Source organism: Paralichthys olivaceus, chromosome 7, assembly GCF_024713975.1.
Source record: "Paralichthys olivaceus isolate ysfri-2021 chromosome 7, ASM2471397v2, whole genome shotgun sequence".
NCBI classification, from domain to species: domain Eukaryota; kingdom Metazoa; phylum Chordata; class Actinopteri; order Pleuronectiformes; family Paralichthyidae; genus Paralichthys; species Paralichthys olivaceus.
In genome coordinates, this window is record NC_091099.1 from 14074326 (window position 1) to 14099170 (window position 24845).

General features: G+C 43.3%; 1 protein-coding gene across 2 annotated transcripts in view; it reads left to right on the plus strand.

The window, feature by feature from the left end:
- otud7a (OTU deubiquitinase 7A) overlaps positions 1-23031 on the plus strand; it is a 38052-nt gene extending 15021 nt beyond the window's left edge. Inside the window, exons 2-13 of one of the 2 annotated variants that reach the window (XM_020078480.2) lie at positions 1904-2033; positions 4950-5103; positions 7924-8109; positions 8221-8439; positions 9200-9301; positions 11186-11313; positions 11981-12093; positions 14015-14142; positions 14237-14386; positions 19738-19852; positions 20395-20479; positions 20815-23031. In XM_020078480.2, coding sequence (XP_019934039.1) covers positions 5019-5103; positions 7924-8109; positions 8221-8439; positions 9200-9301; positions 11186-11313; positions 11981-12093; positions 14015-14142; positions 14237-14386; positions 19738-19852; positions 20395-20479; positions 20815-22371 — 2868 coding nt within the window. In that variant the 5' untranslated portion in view covers positions 1904-2033; positions 4950-5018 and the 3' untranslated portion in view covers positions 22372-23031. Of the gene's footprint in view, positions 1-1903; positions 2034-4768; positions 4846-4949; positions 5104-7923; positions 8110-8220; positions 8440-9199; positions 9302-11185; positions 11314-11980; positions 12094-14014; positions 14143-14236; positions 14387-19737; positions 19853-20394; positions 20480-20814 lie in introns of those variants that run through there. The other variant, XM_069528690.1, reaches the window with a different exon arrangement.
- The last annotated feature ends 1814 nt before the right edge of the window (positions 23032-24845 follow it).

Here is a 24845-nt window from a genome sequence, read left to right on the forward strand (position 1 = left end):
CTTTCACAGACATATTAAAATCAGTGTTTGTGTTTGTCGATATTAAAATGTTTATTTTACAGAATAACAAATGCAAAATATACTTTTTACTGTTGGACATTGTGTTTGTCCATAACAAACGTTATTATTGTTGTTATTATTATTATTATTATTTATTATTCAGATATTTGCAATGATCAATACAAGATGTTTATAATTTAGAAACAAATTTAGTTTACATTTTACTTGAAATAATCATTCATGTTTATTTTCTTTTTAAAGTTTTATATTTTTGGTTGTATTAATGTTTATTTTTGATGATTTATGTTTTAAGTGTTTATTTATGGTTTAGCTGTATATGTATATCCTTCTCAGTTATCAGCATCATCTCGTCGTTTATTGTTCCACAGTTGTTTTTTGTTAAACTTACTAGTTAAGGCTAAACTACAGCAACAAACATGATTATGGGTGTATCCACTAATTTTGAACCCCCCAGCGATGTGAATCACGTTGCTGTAAGAGATAATGTACAAATTAACAGAGGACACATACAGTAAATGAACCTTTTAAAGCTCCATGTGAATTATGCATGACACTGAGGGATACTTCAGCCCCACTTAGAGGGGCTTTGACTCCTACTGCTCAGCTCTTGCCAGTCTTCTACTGAAAGTGTGGTGCAATCCAGCGGAGGATGGCAGAATATCCACAGAGCTTCCATTGTGGTTGCTCTCACACATACATACATAATCACATCTGTGCCTGCTGCGTCATGCAGGATCATCCTGGAACACAACAACCCACCGGTGACCTTCTTTGCCTTACCCCCGCATCAGCATGTTAGCGTTTCATTACGTAAAAGCACAGATCGTGAGGCTAACGCTGCACTTTTTTTTACCACGTTGGTGGTGGTGTCACATTCACACCTGCATCTTTAGTGTGAGAACATGAAAAGTGTAGGTAGGATCTTGGGGAAGAAGCTATTTCTTTAAAATGTTGATACTATATAAACTCTAGGTTGTTTTAGTTTAAAGAAACTAGTGCAGTGCAGCTCTCTTTTTGTTCATCCTACCAGGTTTGTCTTCAATAAAGATATTATAGTCAAATGAAACTGAATTGACTTTGTTATTGTTCACATGTGTAGCCTATATATAAGTTTGAATGATTTACCCAACTGGTGTTATTTTTCATACATTGCATGTTTGCTATTGAGTTCAGCACCTCCTGTGCATGTCTGTGTCAGTCCCATATGGTGAAAGAAAAAAAAAGTGATCAAAATGATTTGGTGGCAATTTTCACCCGCTGTTTGACCTCGTAGCTGATCACTGCTGTAGTTTATCTTTTAGGTTGTAGGTGATTATTCAACTCAGTCCACAGACTGACTATTAGTACTCTGGCCCCACCCCCACTGGTTGCTACAGAGCGCTGGTCACCTGTTTGTTCCATTTTTATTATTATTGAACATATTTTACACTGCAGTTCCATGGGCCACTAAGAATACAGATGCCAATTGAGAAGTCCATGAGATGTGCGTCTCACAAACAGAGAGACAGACTTTTGTGGAATTATCGTTAGATATATTTGAGAAGAAATGATGATTCACTGTGACTATTCACCCACTGACAGGTGTCGTTACACAGATCACAATGCCACATTTTCTTAAAATAGATGGAGACTTAGGAAATTAATCTCTGATTTATTTAGTCACATAATAATGTGACAGCTGACAAACGGGCCTCTAAGTGACACATAATGAAAGTAACAGCTTGAGGGGTCAGTTTGGATAAGCGTATGAACACTGATGCAGACGCACTTCCGGTACAGTTGGGTGTTTTAGTAGCTTTAAACTGAATAGGCTAACCAGAACAAAGGGCTGTAACCTTCTGTCTCAGGATGATAACTTTCTCTTCTTCTCTCTGTGCTTCAGGGTCCTCTGCATCCCCAGGGTCTTCCTCTGCACTGTTGCCTCTGAAGCCATGGACTAGAGCTGTGTCTGGTCCTGACAGTCCTGTGGTCATCAGATGGCTCCTCAACCACACTCAGCGATAATACAGAAAGTAGGTTTGACACAAAAAAAAGTTCAATTGCAACCATCTGCTGCACATTTTCACATTTAAAGGCTGGAGGTATTCTCAAGTTTTCAGAGCAAACAATGAATGAATCCTGTTGTCAAGCATTGCTTATGTAGCCAAGGCCTGATTTACAACCCAACCTCCATTGTCACCCCAAAAAACCTTATTAAAAACACATAAATCAGCATCACTGCCACACTGAGTAACATCTTCCTTCATTACCATGTTCATGAGCACTGTAGTTTATTTCAGGTCAACCCTGTAACACCCTCCTGTCAGTATTCAGATGTTCAGCATTAATAAAAGAAACAATACAACGGTGTAAAATTACTCTATTATAAGCAAAAGTATTAGATTCAAAATATAGTAGAAGAAAATAATGTATAAAGTATTATAAATAAGTCATAGTTGTTATAGCAGAGAAATGACATGCACAATATCATATTATTATTGATTATTGATGCTGTTTGGGGCTGAGGGCCTCCAACATATCTGATGCAGGTGAGTCCGAAACTTTTATTAGAACTATTGGCATCAGTAGAATCACTTTAAAATGTCGGGCCTTGTCCTTAAAAGGAGTTCGTTTTCCCGTCTGATACGTGAAATGTGACAAATATGCTAATTGTAATGAGTAACAGGAAGCCGGACAGCCTCAGCTTCCTCTGGCTCACGTGGCTGTATGTCAAATAGAAAAACATGCATTAGTTTGATTCTGAGTCAAAATTACCTCTCACAGGGACACCGATCTAAACAAGGCTTTTCATGAGGGAAAATATGAGGTCATGGCTTTTAATATACAGCCATTTCTCTTACTTGCTCCACACCACTGGACTCAAAGCATTTTGCCCTGCAAAGCGATATTGTGATTTTCACTTGCAACCTATTATTCTGTATTAGGGATGGAGCTGAGTGTCCATCCTTAGAGGGTGTAATTATGCACATGTTGTCTCTTTGGTGCTTACAGAAGGCTAAAACCTCACAGAGCCACTTTCAAGGATTCTCAATTTCCTGCACAAAATTTACAACAATTTAAATAATCAATGCAGTGGCTGTTTTTAACATTCCTTTTTGTTTGCCCTGTGGTGATGCTGTTGCAGCTTTCTTTCTGATATTGTAAAGTGGCCTGCAGTATAATTTAGCCATGGCGAGCAAAGACCGGCTGCTGGACTTAGTCTGCAGGACCCTGAAGCTGCCACTGCGGCATGAAGACCTTTTGGCCTGTTTATTCAAAGTTCCTTGAAACTGGACTCAGTACACAGAGCCCCGAACTAGAGAATCAGTTGTTGTTGCCATTGTAGTGAATGCACTGTTGTGGTGATCAAAAATGTCACATATGCTGATGAATCCCAGCAGTCACTGCAACAGAGCGGTGGTCACCCTGTTAATTTTTATCCATTTTGAACGTATCAAGTGTCCAAATCGCACCAAATTTACTCTTGACTTTCTTAGGCCCTGAACAAAACACAGGCAGTGTGAGACCGATAAGACGAACGGTTCTGGAGCCAGACAGACAGGAAATTTTGGAATTAGGAGAGAGATTACATTCTCCTTGTGATATTAAGAGTGTCGATATCCAAATAGAGACAAGAGTCAGAAGCGAGAGATCCGCTGTGGTTCCCCTTCAATCTGATAACTTCCTATTTATCAAACATTTTCTCATGATCTTATATAAAGTCTGGTTGTAGCTGCTTGAACTGACCACCCCGTGTTCCCTGTGTTGAAATGATTCTCTCCGTACAGTAAAGCACATGCAACACAATACAAATGGCTGACAGTAAGTAGGTCAGCTAAACTACAGCTTAAGTGTGCTTTGGCTCATTAATAATACATATGATAAAGACTGAAGTTGCTGGGTTTTTTTTCTCTGATACTTTTCATATCTGAGATTGTTCCATCATGGTTAGAGGAAAATATGACATGATATCCTCCTGCTACAGTAATGCATAAATATTCCTCCACGTCAGAAACTGGAAACAACGGTATTTGTTTGGTGTTGGGCTCTATTTTCAGAGCGTCTGTCACTTCACAGTGCTGAGCCAAAACCTGGGCAGTCGTGTCATGAGGCACACTGTGAGCGGGGAGCCTTTCCTTATGTTTGCTGCTCAGAGACGTGGGCGGAGTTCTGTAGGTCTCCAGCATGGAGGTCAAATCCACAAACCTCTGGTCCGCACACAGAAGGCTTGTGTCAGAGCTGCAAACTTGTGGGTGTTTGTTTCTTCACGGACAATTCTGCGACCTCTGTTGCTGGAATGAAAGCTATGCGTGGACTCATTCATTCCATGGGCCGAGGGAGTGGATGCATGTGCGTCTTAGAAGTGCTGTTGACCTAACAAGGCGATGCTTGTTTATTAATTAGGGCCCTGGTGTTATATAGCCATGATGTAAACATGCTCTTCAGCTTGCATCACACAAAATACCATCACACTGAATCGGCCAGCTCCACAAGCAGTCACTGGCTGTGCTTCCTTGCTGTCCAGCTCAGAGTGTCGCTGTGGTTGAGGATTCTGGATCATACCCAGAGACCTCTGGTAAACACAGAGTCGCAGGAAGAGGGTCAGCGTTGTTATGATGGTGGGCGGTGGGCCAAACTCTTTAGAGATAGGCAGGTGTGTCCTGGTTACGACTACTGGCTGTGTTGTTGATATTACATGTGTAGCGCTGGATGTTATGTTATGACTGTGAGCAAGAGCAGGGAGGAGCACAGGGGAGTGGAGTGCTATTCACAGAGCTATGAACTATCAGCTCCATGAAGCATTGTACATCAGTACCAGCAGGGTGGGGACACAAAAAGAGAGAGGTCAGTGGAGTAAGTTTTCTCCCGGGGTTAGTGACTTTTTAGACTTTGAATTGTTGTGCTTAAGGCCTGTTGTGTTTCATCGTTGATGCAATTTTTTTCTCCAGATGAGAACGTGAAGGCTGGCGTCCACCAAGGCCTCCGCTGCACCTTGGGCAGCGCACACACATGATCACATGACTCTGGACATGGACGCGGTCCTGTCAGACTTTGTTCGGTCCACGGGGGCAGAACCGGGTCTGGCAAGAGACCTGCTGGAAGGTAAGAGATCGCTGCAATCCTGAGAGACGCTGGCCTGCTTCTTCAAAAGATCGTCAACTAAACTTTTTATTCAATACAAGACAACAAAGATGTTTGGGAATTTCTGTTTTGATCATTTGCTCCCTGTTGTGCCATGGCGAACAGAGGAGGAGAGGAAATGAGAGTGGAGGAAAATAAAGGAAATAAAGACGGGAAGGAGAGGAGTGGGGGCTGCAACAGTAGGCCAGCTAGCTGATTTAAAGGCCAGTGTGACGGTTTTACGAGTGCACTCCCCAGGGAGAGCTTTGTGCCCATTCATTGGAACTCATTGAGGAGCAGAGTGCTACTGGCACTTGTATATAGAGTACAAACAGTGCCACTTGGAAAAAAAACACAGGAGAGCAAAAGTGCACACAGCAACAGAACGCCAGGTCTGCTGGGTTGGCTTCAATATAGAGATGATAATATAGAGTTATGTTTTTTTGTGCTTTTTTGGCACTTTGACGTCCAAACACAGATACAGTTTGAACTGATTTTAATAAAAGCATGCACCACGCAGTCAGACTTCCATTTGTGGATGAAATCCGTGTAGAATGTTTGCAGCAACCTATGTGAAAACTTTTCTTTCTCTGTGTGTACATAATGCAGCTGATGTCTGGTCTGAAAAAAGAATTAAAGCGTTGGGTGTCTGCTTCTTCCTCCCACTCAGCCTCTTTTCCCCCCCTGATTCTGCCTCGGTATCGAGCCACAGGGGCATTCATGTGACAGACACCAAACAAGACACTGCACTCAAGACAAGACAGACAGTGGGCCCGGATGCCCTATTTCAGTATAACGCCCGCTGCTTTTATCCCATGTTAGCATTGCTTTCCAGATGAGCATCAATCAACTGCTCTGTTAACCTCTGCTCAGACAGGTGTGTTTGTGTGTGTGTGTGTGTGTGTGTGTGTGTGTATGTGTGTGTGTGTGTGTGTGTGTGTGTGTGTGTGTGTGTGTGTGTGTGTGTGTGTGTGTGTGTGTGTGTGTGTGAAGTGAGCAAGAGAGAAGTGTGAAAATATGACAGTGCCATATGTAGTGCTTCCCTCTAGAGGCTGGTTTGTGTACTGCAGCACTGAATGTACCTTGACCTCTGTGTTCAAATTCACTGAGACATTGAAATACAACATTTTCTGAGGGTTGTAAATAAATAATTTATATAAAATAATTTTATATAATATAATGAAATTTATATTTTGTTTGATTTTGTATTGTACATATATACATATATATATATATATATATATATATATATTTGTTTTACTATTTTACTACCTTTACTCTACTGAGTATTTCATTTCATTTTCCCTTTTGCTGCTGTAAATTTCCCCTTATCGTATTTATCTTAACACTGGGACTCTTGAATAGAGCAGAGCCATAGTTATGTTAACAGGAACATCTGGGATAAATAGAAATGTCTGCTCTCTCTACATGGCTGAGGGTTTTCCATTTTCATAGGAATTAATAGGAAGGAAAAAGAAGGCAAAACAAGGACTTTTTAATATTTGCGTTTAAGTGAAGAAAGATTTTTAAAGTGAAGCATGTTCACTAAGATTTACTTCTACTGTTCCTATATGTAAATCCTCTGAAAATGGTTTAATCCTATATGTTGTTATGCATAGTGTCTCTAACAGGGATAATATATGTTGATACTGCAGATGAATTCATCAGTGTTCCCTGTGCTGACAACAGCCATTACAGATGAGGGAGAGGGGATGGTGCTTTCCTTGCCACAGTGTAGTAGCAGCCTGATGTTGAGGCGTTTTAAAGACGTGCATTATGTGCTGAGTGGCTGTGTAGCTGGACCTTAAGTCATGTTCCTGGATGCATGTGTCTAGAGCTGCTGAGATCCATACAGTGAAATCAGTTTTGCATTGATTGGCTTGAGATATGGTGATTAGTGGTGCTGCGTTTCATGTTCAGACCGCCTAGAACCACCCATGGACAACTTCCTCCAGGTCTCTTACACAGGGAGTCCATTAATGGACCCTGACACAAAAACATGCTCAGGTTACACGCAGACAGACAGACCCGGCTTTCTTAATGTTTGCAGTTGAGGGCATTTAGGTGGGATTTATAAAGAGTGTTTTGCAGACAGATCCTGTGGCATTAGGAGAAGGCAAGCTTAGATATAATAAGACTGAGGTTTGACTTCCGTCTCATAAACGGGGATTGTGAGAGACAGCACCCAGAGGACAACTGTGTGTCTGTGTTCGTGTGTGTGTGTGTGTGTGTGTGTGTGTGTGTGTGTGTGTGTCCCTCCTGCACATCAGGATATTGTTGTCACTCTTTTGAAGTATCTGTCTCCTCTCACTATCTTCATTTTTCTGTGGCCCCAACCAACCTCCACCTCTTGTTATTCACGTTTCGATGCAGCACATTAAACACAGACAAAAGCACAGTAGGGCATTGTTTTATTGTTCTTTTTTTTATGATTGTTAAAATATCTAGAGATTTATAGGTATTTATTCAAAGGATTGAGGAAGACAGTTATCTTAAGATCTCGTTGAAATTTAGATTTTTCTTGTTGAAAATCATAAAATACCAAGTGCACTGTTTTTGTTTTTAGGAATTACTAGGAGGGAATCTGGCTCATTTCCCTCTATACTCTCTGTTGAGTAGTAATGTTGTCTCAGGTTTTCTCCAGGAGGCCATCATGTGTACACTAAACTCTAGTGAACACTGTCTTGTTGCATCAGGAAAACAACTTTTTGTGTGGGAACATAACAGAGATCCAATATCATTATTTCTCATCATTTCTTGTGTCTATGAACAATCAGCCTGACCTTTGTTTGTGTCCCACAGGTAAAAACTGGGACCTCAGTGCTGCTCTAAATGATTATGAGGAGCTCAGGCAGGTCCACACTGCCAACCTGCCACAGGTCTTCAATGAGGGCCGATACTACAAGCAGCCAGAGATACGTGACACGCCCACCCATGTCAGCAGGGTCGACAAGCCGTGTGCACAGAAGCAGGAGGACAATGCACAAGGTAGCAGGACCACCATCTGGAACATTGACTTGCCACCACCAATCACAAGTTCCCTTTGTCTCCACACGCTTCCCACTCATCCGTTCCATTCATCCCTCTTTTCCGCTGTAGAGAAGCGTCTGTCCCGAGGGATCTCCCACGCCAGCTCTGCTATCGTCTCCCTGGCGCGGCTGCAAGTGGCCAGTGAGTGCACCAGCGAGCAGTTCCCTCTCGAGATGCCCATCTACACATTCCAGCTACCAGACCTCAGTGTGTACAGTGAGGACTTCAGGAGCTTCATAGAGAGAGACCTGATAGAGCAGTCCACCATGATGGCTCTGGAGCAGGCTGGTGAGTACTGCTGGATATAATACAATACATTCATTTGTAGTACTCTCCAAGACATGTTACAGAATCATCACTGTACCCTTTATTCAGATTACATTGAGGCATGAGGCCAACAAAGCAGCAACAACGAGAGATGCCAGTGAAAGTGGAGACAGAGAAGTAGAGCATGAGACTGAGAAGAGACAGAGTAGATCAGACCAGCAAGACAACAACATCTAATTCAAACATCCCGGATCCCAAAGGGATTCATCTCCCTGCTGAAGCTTTGAAATAATGAACAGAAACTAGTTAGTGAAGCTTCCAAACTTGCAGCAGACTTTTTCCCTCACATAGACTGCAGAGTCTGCCAAGCCTTTCTCACCTAATTCTGTTCAACATCCGGGTACTGTTGAAAAAAATAATATTAAGTCAATTAACCATTAAAACATAAAATCCAGATCCACATACATGCACCATGGCAAGCAAACAGTTGGAAGGATGGATGGATGGAAAATGTTATAGTTCCCCAAAAGAGGAGAAAATGTTGAAATAATAATTCCATAGGCCCTGGAAATAATTTTTATTTTTGTTTCAGTTTGTGTTGCGGCCTCTTTCTTGTCGATCATATGCTTCTCTTCTGAGATGTTCAGCTGCATTCGAAATCGATGGCACATTGATATTGAGAGATAATATTTAACATCCAATGGAAAATGCAAAGAGTGTGTTTTCCTGGGTTTTGAGCAGATTCTGTGCATTTATTATTGTACTGTATGTGTGTTTGCAGGTCGTCTGAACTGGTGGTCCACCATGTGCACCAGCTGTAAGAAGCTGCTTCCTCTAGCCACCACAGGGGACGGGAACTGCCTCCTGCACGCTGCCTCTTTAGGTGAGCTACTCATGTACACTTCAGTATATTCAATACACCCTGTAACCCTAATTTTAAAATAATTTCTTGAAAACAACTTTAAAGTCCCCACGAAACAGACTTAAGAGTGCAAGTTGATTCTGCATATTTATGTGTTTCAGATAAAAACTACTAAAACTATGGTAGGTAAGCTTGATGTTTACAATAGCCGATGTACATGTGCTTTGTGCATCAGCGTCACTAGATGCTCAAAGTCATGACGATTTGACGCCTGCTCTCTGTTGGGGAAAAAGTCTTGCCACCAATTTTGGGTAACCCTGCAGATTTACCTGATGAATAGGAAACAAGAGGAAGTCGACGACTGTGATCAGATCACTTGATATAAGTGTTCGAGTCCAGATCCAAACCCGGCAGTGTATTTTAACTGGAAATAATAAAATAAGTAAACACCCCTCAGTGCAGAGTGAATCATCAAACAAACAGATAACACTGGGGATATACAGTATATTTGACAAATAACAAGGGATACATGAAAAATTAACACACAATCAAAAACATGTAAAACTTATTTTTCTAATCATGAAGCCTTTAAACATAACGGTTGGCGTGGAACAACTGTGCGAGCCAGTGTCACGGGTGTCAAATGAAAGTGTCAATGATGCGTCAGCGCTGCTGAATCCAGAGAACAGAGTGAGAGAGAAGTTAGAGAGATGAAGGAAGCTGCGGGAGGAGGGATGGAGATAACTGACCTATACATTGCAGGAAAATGAAAGCCGCAGCGTTAGCGGGGTTCAGGGAATGACAGAATACACAGGTCTGCGTTGGAGGAGATGGCTGACTCCCCAGTGTGAAGACTTGGAGCAGCAGAGGGTTAGAAGCACCACAGCTAATGTGATCTGCACTGACAATCAGACGACTGAGGCCCTCTGATGAGTGACAAAAGACATTTTTAGTTTGACAGCTGAGGTCATCTAGGAACGACTTATCAACGAAATTGCATCTCTTTTATTATGCCTCCGCACCAGCGACAGCCAGTGGCCCATTCCCGGGAACATGATATCTTAAGAATGCCTCGACGGAATTTCCTCAAATTTGATAGAAATATTCACATGTACTCAAGGATGAACACATTTGAGTTTGGTAACTAAAGGTCAAGGTCACGGTGACCTCACAAAGCACATTTTTCGCCTTTTGAAGGGGATATCTCTGGAAAACCATCAAGGAATCCTTTGACATTTGGAGCAAACGTTCACTTGGACTCAAGGATGAACTAATTTGATTGTGATAACTAAAGGTCAAAGTCACGGTGGTCTCACAAAGTATGTTTATGTTTTTGTTGAAGGTGATATCTTAAGATCGGCTTGAGGGAAAGTCATCAAATTTGATAAAAAACATTTACTTTGACTCAACGACGACCTGAATATAATTTGGTGGCCAAAGGTCAAGGTCACTGTGGTTTGCCTTGTGAATGCAAGATCTCCAAAACGACTTGAGGTAATTATTTCACATTTGGCACAAACCTTCACCTGAGCTTGGATTTCATCTTGGTAGCCCAAGGTCAAAGGTCAAGGTCACGTGTGCCTCGCAAAGTATGTTTAGGTTTTTCTTGAACATGATATCTTAACATCTGCTCGAGGGAATGTCTTCAAATTTGGTGCAGACTTACACTTGAACTCAAAGATGAGCTGGAGGTCACAATGACCTCATCTTACTGTGTTTCAGTTGTCAAATGTAAGTGACGTTTACTGTATATGTAAGAGAGTGTGTAGAAATATGTTCACAGAAACTGCACTGGTTGACAAAGGCAAAGAAAGCAGTGCGGTAATTCTAGTTTTATCTACATGCAATGGTGGTGTCATGTCTTTGAGCCTGACTGGCAGTAATGTTGTTGTTTGTGTTGATCAGGGATGTGGGGCTTCCATGACAGAGACCTGATGCTGAGGAAGTCCCTGTACACCATGATGAAGAGCGGAGCGGAGAGGGATGCTCTGAAGAGGAGGTGGAGGTGGCAGCAGACCCAACAGAACAAGGAGGTCAGGGAGAGCGTACATTCCAGCACACTGCACCTTCTAAAAGCATCACATCCTCTTTCACTAATGACACTTTAATAAATCCAGGGATGAGCCACTGGTAACCTCTGCTAATAGCACTGATTTTAACTTCCTTGCCGGGCCTCACATTTGGATTTTTGCTGCAAGGAAAAGTGTCTTTTTACGATACCAATTGTGGATTAGCAGCACTGCTTCTAATACTGTGAAATCCTCTGCACTTCCTCTCCGTTCTCTTGATGTCCATGGATTAAAGTATTTGTCTATTAAAAAAAATGTGTCACCAAAGATAGCTCAGGCAAAGAAGTAGTACAGATGCTCATGTTTTAAAAATGCCCGGGGCATCCTGGTGGCCCAATGATCTAAGATACAACCCATGTAACTGCAGTGTCCCACTTTGAGTCCAGACAGGGACCTTTGCTGCATGTCATCCACGTATTCTCTAATTACCCATATATCCTGTCAGTCTCATCCATTAGCAAGAAAAACATGCAAAAATTGCAAAACGAAAGCACGTGCCGATGCATAAAAATCGGGGCGATGACCCTATAGATGCAGATTGAAATAGTCAAAATGACTAATAACAGGGATTGTGTGGGTGAGCACCAGCACATGTTCATGAGAATTTCTATTTCTGTGTATGTTTCTGCAGTCAGGGCTGGTGTACACTGAGGAGGAGTGGGAGAGAGAGTGGAACGAGCTGCTGAAGTTGGCCTCCAGCGAGCCTCGCACTCACCTCAGCAAAAACGGCAACACCAGTGGAGGGTAAGCTGTTTGACTCACAGACTATACACAATTACTACATCCTAAAAAAAGCATCTCCCAAGACCTGCATATTACACTTTTTAAACATAATGCAGCAGCTTTTGCTCTGTAATTATCGTGGAAGCTGGAGGCCAGAGTGAATCACAGCAGCTGTACAGGTTGTGCAGATCGTCGCACATCACACATTACAGCTCTTGTTTCAATGTTTTGACCATTGAAATTCTGCTGAGGGCCAAACTGAAAGCAAAAGTCTCTGATTTAATAACATCGCTGAAGCTCACAAGTGAGACTGTGCCATCTACTGGCTGCCTTCAGCATTAATCACTTCTTCCTTAAAAGCCTCCCCTGAGCGGTGGGTTACTTTTAGCTGCTGTAGGTGATGTGATTCACACACACACACACACACACACACACACACACACTCTTACGCTGAAAACTAGTGTAAGAGTGGGTTTATGTCAGGCTACAGAGGCACCATGGAAACTAACCCTGGTTTCTTCCTCCTACGCACAGAAACCTTGTGGTTTTCTCTGTTTCCATTTTCTCTGAAATAAACATACAAGCGTTTTCATATCGTCGCTTCATGTAGCAGCACATTTGATGGAAGGGAAACTACGCTCTGTCTTCAGACTGAAATATCAGTGGTGGTTAGCAATGTTGCCTCACAGTGAAAAGGTTCCCGGTGGTAATCCCAGATTGGCACGACTTGCTCTGCTGTTTGCAGAACATGGATTTTCTCCAGCTTCCTCACTCACTCCAAAGTCATACAGATTTGGGTTAGGTTAATTGGAGACTCTAAATTGACTGCATGTTTGAATGTCTCTATGTGTCAGCTGGGATTGGCTCCAGCTTCCCCTTGACCTTCACAGGAAAAGCACTGTAGATAATGGATGGATGAGAATGTGAAGTGTGCAAACCTCATAACAATGGTATCATCTGAAAACAACAGAATTCATTTTAGATTTAGATGTCCACCCAAAAAGTGTTTTTGTGGACTCACACACTTCACCCACCCCTCCATCGGCATAGTGGTGAGTAGATAATGATTGAATTTTCATTTTTGGGTGAACTACCCCTTTAAATATCTCGCTGAGAATATCCCATTAATGACCATAATTTACTCATTTAGTCTGGTGGTTTTAACCTCTCATTGAGTCTGACTGTAGTACAGTAATCAGGTCAGGCATGTTTGATGGTCCTAGTGTGAGATGAGCCACTAAATGGGATGAGTGGGATTCACATATTAAGAGGCTCTTTATTAGAGTAAATGTGGCAGCATGGCTGTTTGTATGGCTGACAACTTAATTGTTGCACATCCTCCAGTTCCCTGGTGGTTGCATTCCTGAGAGCCTCTGCCTCTGTTTCTCTCCATCGCTCCCTCCCCCTTTCTCTCTCCCACTCAGTTTTATTCAAATATATGTATGTACATATGGATTATTACCAATACCTCCACCAAGGAGTCTGCATTTTTTTGTTTGTCTGTCTGTCTGGATGTGGTATTGGTGAAGGAAGCATCTATTCCATTTTGGTGCAGATCCAGGAACCCTTTTTTCACTTTCTTTAACATTAAGCAACATTTCCATTGCTTTCTCAGAGAATAATTCATGGATATGATGAAAAAAATCCATATATAATATACAATCAATGTGTGCAATCTGGTGCATATCCAAGTAAAAACCTGTATCTTGTTAATTTAAATGTGTTTTCACAATGGGACTGTTGGGTTCATGGCGGAGGTTTACTCTCTACTGAGTGTCACTCTAGTTTTGCATTGTTGTCCTGTTTGCAAAATGTACACAGTAGGTGTCAGTTGGATTAGATTAGGTTACACCGGCACATGCAGATGTTATTACACCAGTCAAATGTCAGGATCCTATCCCAAGATCCCACAGTGTTTCATGTGTTCCTTTCATTTCCTCAGTGTGGATAACTCTGAGGATCCCGTCTACGAGAGTCTTGAGGAGTTCCATGTGTTTGTGCTGGCCCACGTGTTACGCAGGCCAATCGTAGTAGTGGCTGATACGATGCTCAGAGACTCAGGAGGAGAAGGTAGGCTGCCTGCATCGTCTAACGATCCTGTACAATACAGTAGCAAAAGCTGTGGTAACTGACACTACATATTGTGTTGTGACTGAATCTCCAGCGTTTGCTCCCATCCCATTTGGAGGACTCTATCTGCCCCTGGAGGTGCCTCCAAGCCGCTGTCACTGCTCCCCTCTGGTCCTGGCATATGATCAGGCTCACTTCTCTGCACTGGTGTCCATGGAGCAGAGAGACCAGCAGCGAGAGCAAGGTAAATAACCACTTATCATTACGAAACCCCCGAACACTCTTAGACCGTTTTCAGACAACACCGGTTAACACCGATGTCGACCCTCATCGCCAAAAGCTTCTCCTCCATGTGTATGGCACTGCTTTTTCATGAAGCGATATTTTTTTATTTTTGCATCTGTTGCGTGCAGAGGATCTCCTGCTGTGTTTTCACATCAGCTCCCCCGGATTATCTGAAGACTTTACATTAGGAGCCAGTCTCCTCTCTCAGTCGGACATTTGAGTTCACACATTCTGCCCCTCCAGAAAAGGTCGGTAGGATCTCTGGAGCTCAGTGCATGTCTGAAAGCACCTTTACTCTTGGAGACAATAAAGCTGGTGATGTCTGCAGGTGTAAATCTGGGATGTTACCCTTTGGTTGACCTCTTGTTTTCTTTTTAATCTAAAGTGTCACCCACTGTAATGTGCAATAGTTAGGCAGTTTTTGCTTTTAACGTAAGTGCGTGGATTGTGGGAGTGAGGGCGAGAGGTCTGCCTGTCCTGCTAGAGGTGAATAATGTATGAGACAGCAGTCTAATTACCTGTGATCCATTATTAAAACTGGCTGGTTGGCAGCAGGGACCAGGGAGTGGCTGACATGGAGGGGGAGAGGAGAGCAGGCTTCTTCTTCTTCTTCTGCTTTTTCTTCTTCTTCTTCTTCTTCTTCTTTTTCTTCTTCTTCTTCTGACTTTCTTAATATTGAGCAATTCAAGCCTGTATGTTACATTACATATTTCCGTTTCTTCCTCTGAGGTAGAATTCAGCCTGTCTTAGAGGGTGTGTCTGTCTGCTCTTCTCACGCAGAAGTCTGTGATATGGTTCCTGTGCAGAACATTCTGATTGTGTTATGTTGTGGTCAGTCAGTGTTGATTTTCCATTGTGTTGAGTGACTCTTGTTTTTGTCTTGTTGTGCCCGTTCTGATGTTACCACTCCAGATGCGTAGCTTGTTTTCGAGGTCAGCTTAATCCTCACATGCAGGTCCTCTAATCGACAAATAAAGTGCTTCTCCTTGACAACCAGCGTTAGCAGTCACGGCACTCTTCTGTATCTGACTCAGTGGGTGGAACTCACTTGTCATTTGCGTGGGCAGCTAGCCAACTCTTCTCCTCTGTGTTTTTTCTCACCCTCAAATACAGATACACTTACGCAAACACTCGTTTTCTTCCTCTCCCTGTCTTCCTCCTCCTTCTCTTCCTCTCTTGTGCTTGTCTGAGTATGTACTATTCTCAGCCCATAAACACCAACCTAGTTATTAAGGCAGGGGTATGATCACTGCAGACTAGCAGACAGACATGATCACTAACCTGCCTCCCCTGCCCTGAGGTCATTCCCTTTTGTGCCAGTAGCACATGAAAGCCAAGCTCCTCCACTATTCTGCACTCCTACTTTTATATTGGTTGTTATCATGTGGCAGAGAGGGTTCTCCTTTTGTCCACCAGATGGTGCATATGTCCAGAGAACTCGCTGTAGCTCATACACAACACTACTGCATGACTGTACTTAATTATTCTGGTACACTGTGTCCTTAGACAGGATCAGAGTAAGGTTCTGTCTGCAGCCTGACTCCAGGACGTCATGAATACACTTAGGTTGATGCATGTGTATGTCATGTGATGTATCCCATGACACACTAATGATACAAGTCACTGCTGCTCTACATAAGTTTATCTGCAGTTGTAAGCATTTTAATATGACTCTTTATGACTTGATTAGAAATGGGTGCTCCTTATTAAATTGAACGAAAATTACAGTGTTGTCATGCTGCCTCATATCTCAGAACAGATGTCAGCCATACAAGCAAAGGGTCAGACAGGCAGACCTAATCGTCTACTGCCAATTAGGGCAGAGTAGCCCCTGTCTGTCTCTAAGCTCTCACGACATCGCCACATATGGGCAGGGTCCTGGGCCGCTGGGGCCCCAACAAACCAACCCTCTCTACTGACAGTCAGGTCACTGTGTGGACGTCTCAGGTGGAGGGCTGCTCTCAGTTTTCCCCAGCACAGCAAAGAGCATCCGAGGGGCATCTGGCCTGTGTGTGTTCAGGTGCCAGAGGCTGGGTTAGAATACTGGCTCTTTCTTCAGCCCTCTGTATGGAAGATTATAGCTGAGTCCCTCCCAGTAACCTGATTCTAAATCACACTGACACGTCATGCTACTGCCCCTTTTATGGCCGGCCTGCATGGTGGATGGTGAAAAACAACAAGGGAGGGGTGACTGAAGTCAGAGGTTATTGCTTATGGTTAAAACTTTTTGTTTTAGTTCATTAGGTGAACCCAGAGTCCTTGTGCACATGACTATACTTTCTATCAGCCCACTTACCGCTCACCTGCTGTGTGATAATGATCGGCTCCTCAGCAGATGCCGTTGGCCGTGTCTTTTATCAGCTTGTTTGTGCTCCTGTGGTTAAATTACGTAAGGAGTGGAACTGGCCCTCTGGAAAACTCTGAAACGATTTCAAGCTCTGGTCCCAGCACCAAAACACTTCCAGGTTTTCGTTGGCATCCCATCACCCACCCTCTGACACCCAGGTGAATTAAGTAAATGTTGGTATCTTTTTCACAAAGACTCCTACAGTACATAACATCACAGTGTACCCATCCAGCTCTGGCAAGCCCCATCCTCTATCTATTAAAGACACCCAGTGTATTACTCACCATGCACTCATTGTAATTAAACCAACATGGCAATCACAATTAAAATGTTATGTGTTGTGGTTTTATGTGTTACTTCAAATGTGATGAAATTACCACCACGCTTCCGCTGCGAAAAAGCTTGGGCTTGTTTATATGCATGACTGCTGTTTACTCTGGTGAATTGGGCCCCTTTAAATCTGCAGCTGTGCAGAGTGACCAAAGTCAGGAATTCAAATTTGTGTGTTTTCCAGACAGTACAAATTGTTCTTGAATTGCAAAACATAGGAAACATTGGCTCACTGTTCTGCTGTGAATCAAAGCTCGTAACAGGAGAGTTCGTTCACAGAAGGGAGTGAACGGGGGATTCACTCTCATTCTGCGCTCATGGCACATATAACTGAGGGGCTCATTTTGCACAGTAAAAAAAGAGATATTAAATATATATATATAATTATATATCATATCCAACCAATTCATGTGAGTACATTCGTAGAAAGGATATCTACCTCATTTCCAGCAGCTGTTTCCTCACTGAGTACACCCCCCCCATCGCTCAGACTGCAACCCCTCGAATCAGAGATGCAAACTGAGCAAGGCGAGGCTGGCTAGCAGCTATGTTGCTGAGTACACAGCTCACATACCACAGAGGGCTATGATGTCATCCATAAGCTATGGGAGTTGGGTCATTCAAGGACAACACAACAAGGCTGCCAACAGGGATAGTAAATACATTACAGCACACTTTAGTCCCCCAGAGCTCAATTGGCAGCGTTGAATATGTGAATCTGGACCAGGCCCAAAGCAGGAACAACAGCACACACAGCACTCTGGAATGGGGAGAAAGGAGGACAGCTGCAATGTGGGAGCTGGGACACCGACTCACAGACCTCCGCTGCCTGCTGCATGACCTGAGTGGGAACTGAGTGGGAGCTGGATAACTGCCGTGTGTGTATGTGTGTGTGATTTTGAATTAAACCGGCCTTGTGCATTCTAGGAAAGAACCTTTCTCCAAAAAAATCCACTTCTTATCCCTCCCTCTTTTCAGATTTTCCCCACCTATGAACTTATTCGTGTCTGTGGCTGCAGGTATTACTCCCTCCCTCTTTTTAACTAGATGGTATAAAAATGAATTGTCATTTGGCAAGTCTAGCATTCTAGGGCAGATATCTCTCTCAACAAGTCCAGTCTGTTAGCAGTGCCGCTAGCGATATGTGTTTCCTTCTCCTAAAGCAACTGATGGTGTCAGATAAATAATAATGTTGACAGTGTTAAATGTGCTAGCCCGAACGTGGCTGTTCGTAGAACAAAATACATGCTGCACCAGTATTTTGACAATGAGCATGCTTCATGTTGTGCTTTGCACCCAAACACAGGCCGTCAGAAAGAGACACGAGGGGGACAGAGAGGGGCTTTGACCTGCAGTTCCACCGGGGAAACAGTAGGGGCAGGTGTTGCTGCTATCCATGTCTGTGTGAAGCCTGCAGAGCAGCCTCTTGGAAGTGGAAGAATTGATGAGGCAGGGAGGAGACTGTATCTTCCATCTGGGGCTGAAAGGGAAGGCTGGAATGTCCTCGGCCTGAACAGCCTGCCCCTCTGCCGTCATGTGGACAACGGCCCCCACACTAGGAAGCCATGAGAGCAAGCCTGTGTGGGTGTATGATTAATGCTCTCCAGTGATTAGTGATGAAAACCTCTTCCTCCTTGTAAAGAGCCGATCATATCAGCAGAGGATGAATGAATTTGTTTCACATCTCCTGCTCTTAACCTGTACTCCTGTGTCTGATTGCACACTATTACCAGACCAAAGCTCCGATCAGCCGAAGACATACTCGGTTTCTATAAATCTAAGCTGCACTCTCATCATGCCAAGTTTAGATACATTTTTCCACTACCTCTGCCAAGGAGGTAATGTTTTCACCCCTGTTTGTTTGTAAACAAGATTACACAAAATCATTTGAATGGAATAATAGGTGTTAGATATATTTACTGTAGGTAGGTCTTGAATATAGTTTTTAATGTCTATTTGTATTGCAGTTCTTTCTTGATGATACAGATATCAGCATTCTGTAATAAAACTACAAACTAGACCAACGTGGAACTGATAACTGGTAGTCTGCACAACACCAAGGTCAGAATTTTTTGGAGTTCACTCTCCTTGGATGGAGAATGTCTCTGACTGTGGGGTTGTGAAATAACATTTCAAGGGTTATTGGTTGTGTAAGTCAATCTGGGACTCCAATATTCCTTCATATCTGTCATCTTTGACATATAGGGATGACATTTCATTCATTATGGTCTCAAAAGGGTCTTAAAAAATCTTAAATTGAACTTGTGGAAACCTGCAGAAAGCCTGATGACACCTAATCAGTTGTTTTTCTCACACTGACCTGACAAACATTCATTCACCCCAAAGAGACAACGTGAAGGACATATTGTCTTATTTTCTTGTCATGAGAATTGTTTTGTATTACTGACGCAGGCCGTATATACGGGACGGGGGCTGAAGGTTGCCCACCCCTGCTTGAACCCATACTGACAGGCATCTGGGATAATTAATGTGGCATCATTCAAGTGTGGCCTCATGGTGTCACCTCAGCCCTGACACCACAACGGTCTTGTGGGAGAGCGGGTTGCATGCGATGTAGTCTCTGTTGGTGAGGCGACACCAAAGTAACCTTTTGTTAATCTCATCTCTTCCAGCTGTTATCCCTCTGACTGACTCGGAGCACAAGCTGCTGGCACTCCATTTCGCCGTGGACCCTGGCAGGGACTGGGAGTGGGGGAGGGACGACAACGATAACACCAAGCTTGCTAAGTAAGTCCTGTATAGTATATCACAGCGTGTTGATGCTTATCAACAGAGCAAGTGACTACGAAAGCAACTCGGAGAGAAGGTGAGAGGGTAAAATCCGCAGGCGATGGCAGTTCTGTTCAGTCTACACACTCAAGGCTGTATATATGTGGGGGTTTAACTTTGATTATGGGCTCCAGATTCAGGTTACTTCAAAGAGTGAGCAGAGAGAGAACAAATTGTGAGTCACGTCAGTCATCCATAGGGTTTTCCAGGAATGGCCCCACTAAAGCAGCAACACCCTCTCTGAGTTTAGCAAAGGCTTTGTGTAAGGGTTTCTGTTTCACATTCCTGCCGGTCAGGGGGTTAGCTTATCCTTATACAAGCTGCACAATGGAGAATACAGATATACAGAGAGAAGATGCTCAAACTACTTTCTAAAGCCAACTCTTTGTATCACCTTCAAAAATCTAAAACTTCCCAAATAAAATATTGCACTGTTGATGCCATGAAGACTCCTATATGACACTGCTGGCTTATAATCATGAATACATCTTCTCCCACAGTCTCATCTTGTCTCTGGAGGCCAAACTCAACTTGCTGCACAACTACATGAATGTAACATGGATTCGAATTCCATCTGAAACAAGGGTAATTTTATTTTCTTGCTTGTGAGTCGTTCGTGGTGGTTAATTTAGCTCGGGAGAGACTCCTCCATTCCAGATGTTCTTTAAACCACAGAGTCCAATCAGTCAGTGTTGTTTACTGTCAGAAGGCAATAAACCTTAAGCATTTGTGTGTGCTGAATATGAATCTTCAGAGTACAGAAAGAGCTCTTTTGTGTGAATTTGCATTAGTTATAGACTAGAAATATTTTAGAACTCTCCAATAATCAAAATTTCATGAAATTGTCCCAGAAACATCATCACCTCTGCTCTGATCTGTGTTTTCTTCATTGCTGTGTGTGTGTTTGTGCGTCTCTGCAGGCTCCCTTGGCTCAGCCAGAGTCTCCCACAGCCTCTGCAGGTGAGGATGTCCAGTCTCTTGCAGAGTCCATGGACTCTGACCGTGAGTCTGTCGGCAGCAACTCTAATGTCAACACTGGCAAGCCCAGCAAAGAGAAGGACAAGGACAAGCAGCGCAAGGACAAAGACAAGAGCCGAGCTGATTCTGTAGCCAACAAACTAGGTAGCTTCAGCAAAACCCTGGGAATCAAGCTGAAGAAGAACATGGGAGGTCTGGGAGGCCTCGTGCACGGTAAAATGAACAAATCTAATTCTGGCTCAGGTCGTAGTGGGGAGAACGGAGGGGAGAAAGCAAAGAAGAAGGAGTCTAAGACTAACAAAGCAAGCAAGGAGGAGTCGGGCCAGTCAGCCAGCTCCACCTCCTCTGAAAAGGCCACTAGTCCCTCTCCGACAGACAGACCCTCCAGCTCCTCCCCCACCGAGAGACAGGACAGTGCAGGTAGAGTCTCAGGGGACAAGATCATGGAAAACTGGAAATACAGCACCGATGTCAAGCTCAGCCTCAACATTCTGCGGGCCGCCATGCAGGGGGAGCGCAAGTTCATCTTCGCAGGCCTCTTGCTCACCAGCCATCGACACCAGTTCCACGAGGAGATGATCAACTACTATCTAACCAACGCCCAGGAACGATTCAGCCAAGAGCAGGAGCAAAAGAGGAAGGAGGCAGAGAAGAAGCCTCCCACCACTAATGAGGTGGTCGTGAAGAAGCCCGAGCATGAGAGTGTCTTCCAGAGGGAGAGATCGGACAGCTCGCCTCCGGAGAGCTGCTCTCCTGTCCTGCCCCACCACACACACACCTACAACCACAACTCACAACCCCCATTGGGTCTCAAGATGCAGGGCAGGAACAGTCCCATTCCTGCAGCCCCCCTAGTATCTGTCCCAGTGCCTCCCCTCACACCGCCAACAGCTTCACACCATGTCTCCCACCCAACCCCAGCGCCTTACTCCTCCCCCAGTATTGGTGCTAAGAGACCTGGGCCTGTTCCTGTGTCTGCCCACTACAGCCATACACCGCCCATCCAGAGGCACAGTGTGATTCACATACAAGATGTCAACATGCAAACCTCCATCTTCCAAGACGACCCCTATAAGCCTGTGGTGGGCACCCTAAAGACATGCGCCACCTACCCTCAGCAGAACCGCACACTCTCATCGCAGAGTTACAGCCCTGCTCGCCTGTCAGGGGTCCGCACTGTTAACACCATGGAGACCCTGGCCTACAATATGCCTGGCGAACACAAGTCCCACACCTACACCAATGGATTTGATGCGGGAGACATTCAGGACTGCCTGGAGTTTGCTGATGAGAACAACTCGTCTCACACCTGGCTCAACCAAGAAAAAACCAAAGGGCGGAGCTCTGGAAGCCCTTTGTACTGCTTTCAGCAGCGCCGCTGCAAGAGGGAGAACTGCTCCTTCTACGGCAGGCCTGAGACAGAAAACTACTGCTCCTACTGCTACAGGGAGGAGCTAAAACGCAGGGAGAGGGAGTGCAAAGTGCAGAGGCCTGCGTAGCCATCACCGCCACTTCAGCCACTTGTCAGCAAGGCCACAGGAGACTTGAGGGAAGACACCATCTGCACTCTGCATCAAGAATAACATGATGGCAAACATTTTCCTATTTTGTTGAAGAATGCTCTTGTATTCCTGTCACCCTTCCCTTGTTGGTAAAGATTATTCCTTTATTATGGGGGATGCAGAACTTGAAACAGTGAGCAGCTTTGGCCAGATATTGTGCGATTGTTTTTTTTTTTTAATTTCTGTCTCATTGAATTTAGTCTTTTACTTGTTTTAGAGTAAAAGTCATCTCTGTGATGTAACTCTCTGTATGTGAGGGAAAGGTCTTTATTTTTCAAAGTTTAAAAAGATTTGCATCTTATCTGGAGGGAACATTTAGCTCTTTTAATCAGTTTTAATGCAATACCTCTGCTAGGTTCCTCAAAATCTCTGTGGACAATTTGTAGTTGTTTTGCAATCAAAATAAATTTAATGGGAGATTGATATTAGACTTTAAAGCAATAAATTGGTGATTTTTGCTACACCTTCTCCCAGTTTTGTCTATGCACCAATAATATAATTACTGTAGGTTATCTGTGTCTTGTAAATTGTAAAGGATTGTCACGGTGTGCTTTTGTAAACAATTTGAACTACAGGAATAAAAACGTGTAAGCATCATAGGTTGTAATGTTGGATTAGGATGACTTGTAAAGCTCTCATTTGTTACGTGTTAACCTTTGTTGTTACCACAGTGCAAGAGATTGCTATATCAGAGTTGGACGCAAAATATTGTGCAGGATTTCATTTCATATTTTTGCCCATAGTTGACCTCTTTAAGACCACAAGCACTGCCAAACTGGCTTCTTTAAAAAATTAGATTCAAATTTTCCAACTGTTTATTGTGCCAAATACTGAACAATGTGCATAGGACAAATTGCTTCCCAAATATGCAGTGTTTTCTGGTGTGTGTGTCTGTGAGTCGCCTATTAACTACTTTATTCAGTCGATGTGTTAGATGAGAAGAATTGTGGGTAGTGAGAGCAGGCCGATGCGTATTTGTCTGACGTGTGATTACGTGTCTCTTCCCCCTCTACACACGCCACACGATGTGCAATCATGCTATAGGCACTATGTGGTGACCTGCAGTATACATGTGTCACCCATCCAGTGTGAGACCGGTGTTCTTCCTCCATATCTAGAGGCCGTTTAAAAGAAGCACCCGCTGCTACGAGCACCTCAAGCCTTTGTGATCATCAGTGCTTTAATCAATCAGTGGGTTTGTGAAGCCCCGGCCCTCCAAGTGCTTTCTGCTCATTCGACATGACTACTGTAAAGACGCAGTGTTTGTGTTGCTGTTTGTTCTGGTGATGCTTGGATAATGTACCATGCTGTCCTTAACTAAGTGTGTGTCCTGGCCAAGGATGTCCACTGCTCCCTCGGTTCACTTCTGTCTCTCTCCTGTACACATTTACAGTGATGCTCCTCTTTGTTCCTATGTGACCAGTTCATGGACTCCCACCATGTTAGGACTGTAAGATATGATTTTGTATTCCGTTAAGAGTTTTACACTACTTTAAATTATTAATTTGCACATTAGGTACAGATGTAAATATGAAAAAAATAGTTTATTGTTACAAAAAAGGTGTGTCTGTGTCTTTTTTTTACATATTGTTAGGATTATAAGTAATATTTTTTAATCAGCACTGCACTTTGAGAGTTTTAGTGTATTTTATAAGAATCCAGGAAGATGTAAAAGCACTAGAATACACTTTTTACCATGGTCTTCTTCCCATCTCTAGCCTTCTTTTCTTTTTTCTAGCAGGGCTCTAAAGCAGATAATTATGGGAGACATTACTGTTAGAACTTTACAAGACACAACACACAATGAAGCCTGTAATTTTAACTGTTGTAATCAGGTTGTTTTACCCATAACAGAGAGTAACACAGCCTGTGAAAATAAACCAAGTGAACATCAGCGTTATCTCGAGGTGGATTACAGACATTATCTTAAATCATTGGGCATGGAGTTTGAAAGATAAGTTATTTAACAAGCAAGGACTGCCGTATAAAGGATGCCATGAGTTGCATATGAGGAGCTAATGAACATCTCACCCCCCTGAAATAATGGCCAAAAATCAGCTCTAAAATTCCAAAAAGGTTAAATCTCACAATTCCTGTAATGACCTTCTGAAATAGTGATGCCTTTTAAATGACCCACCTTCATTTTCCTGATGCAGGCTTTCCACCGAAAGTCTCTGCAAGCTGCGAACTTGTGTACACTCATGACATCACTATGACATCACTGGGTTTTTCTGTCAGACTACACAAAGCTCCTACTGAGCTTTAAAAGATGCTATAACAATGTTTTCACAGGCTGTGCAACACTCCCCCAGATGAAGAAACTGGGCATCATGTGTAAAATTTGGGCCAGGCCCCTTTAAGAGGCAGTCTGAAGTTTTGAATAGGACACTGATTTATAAGACTCAGCTTTA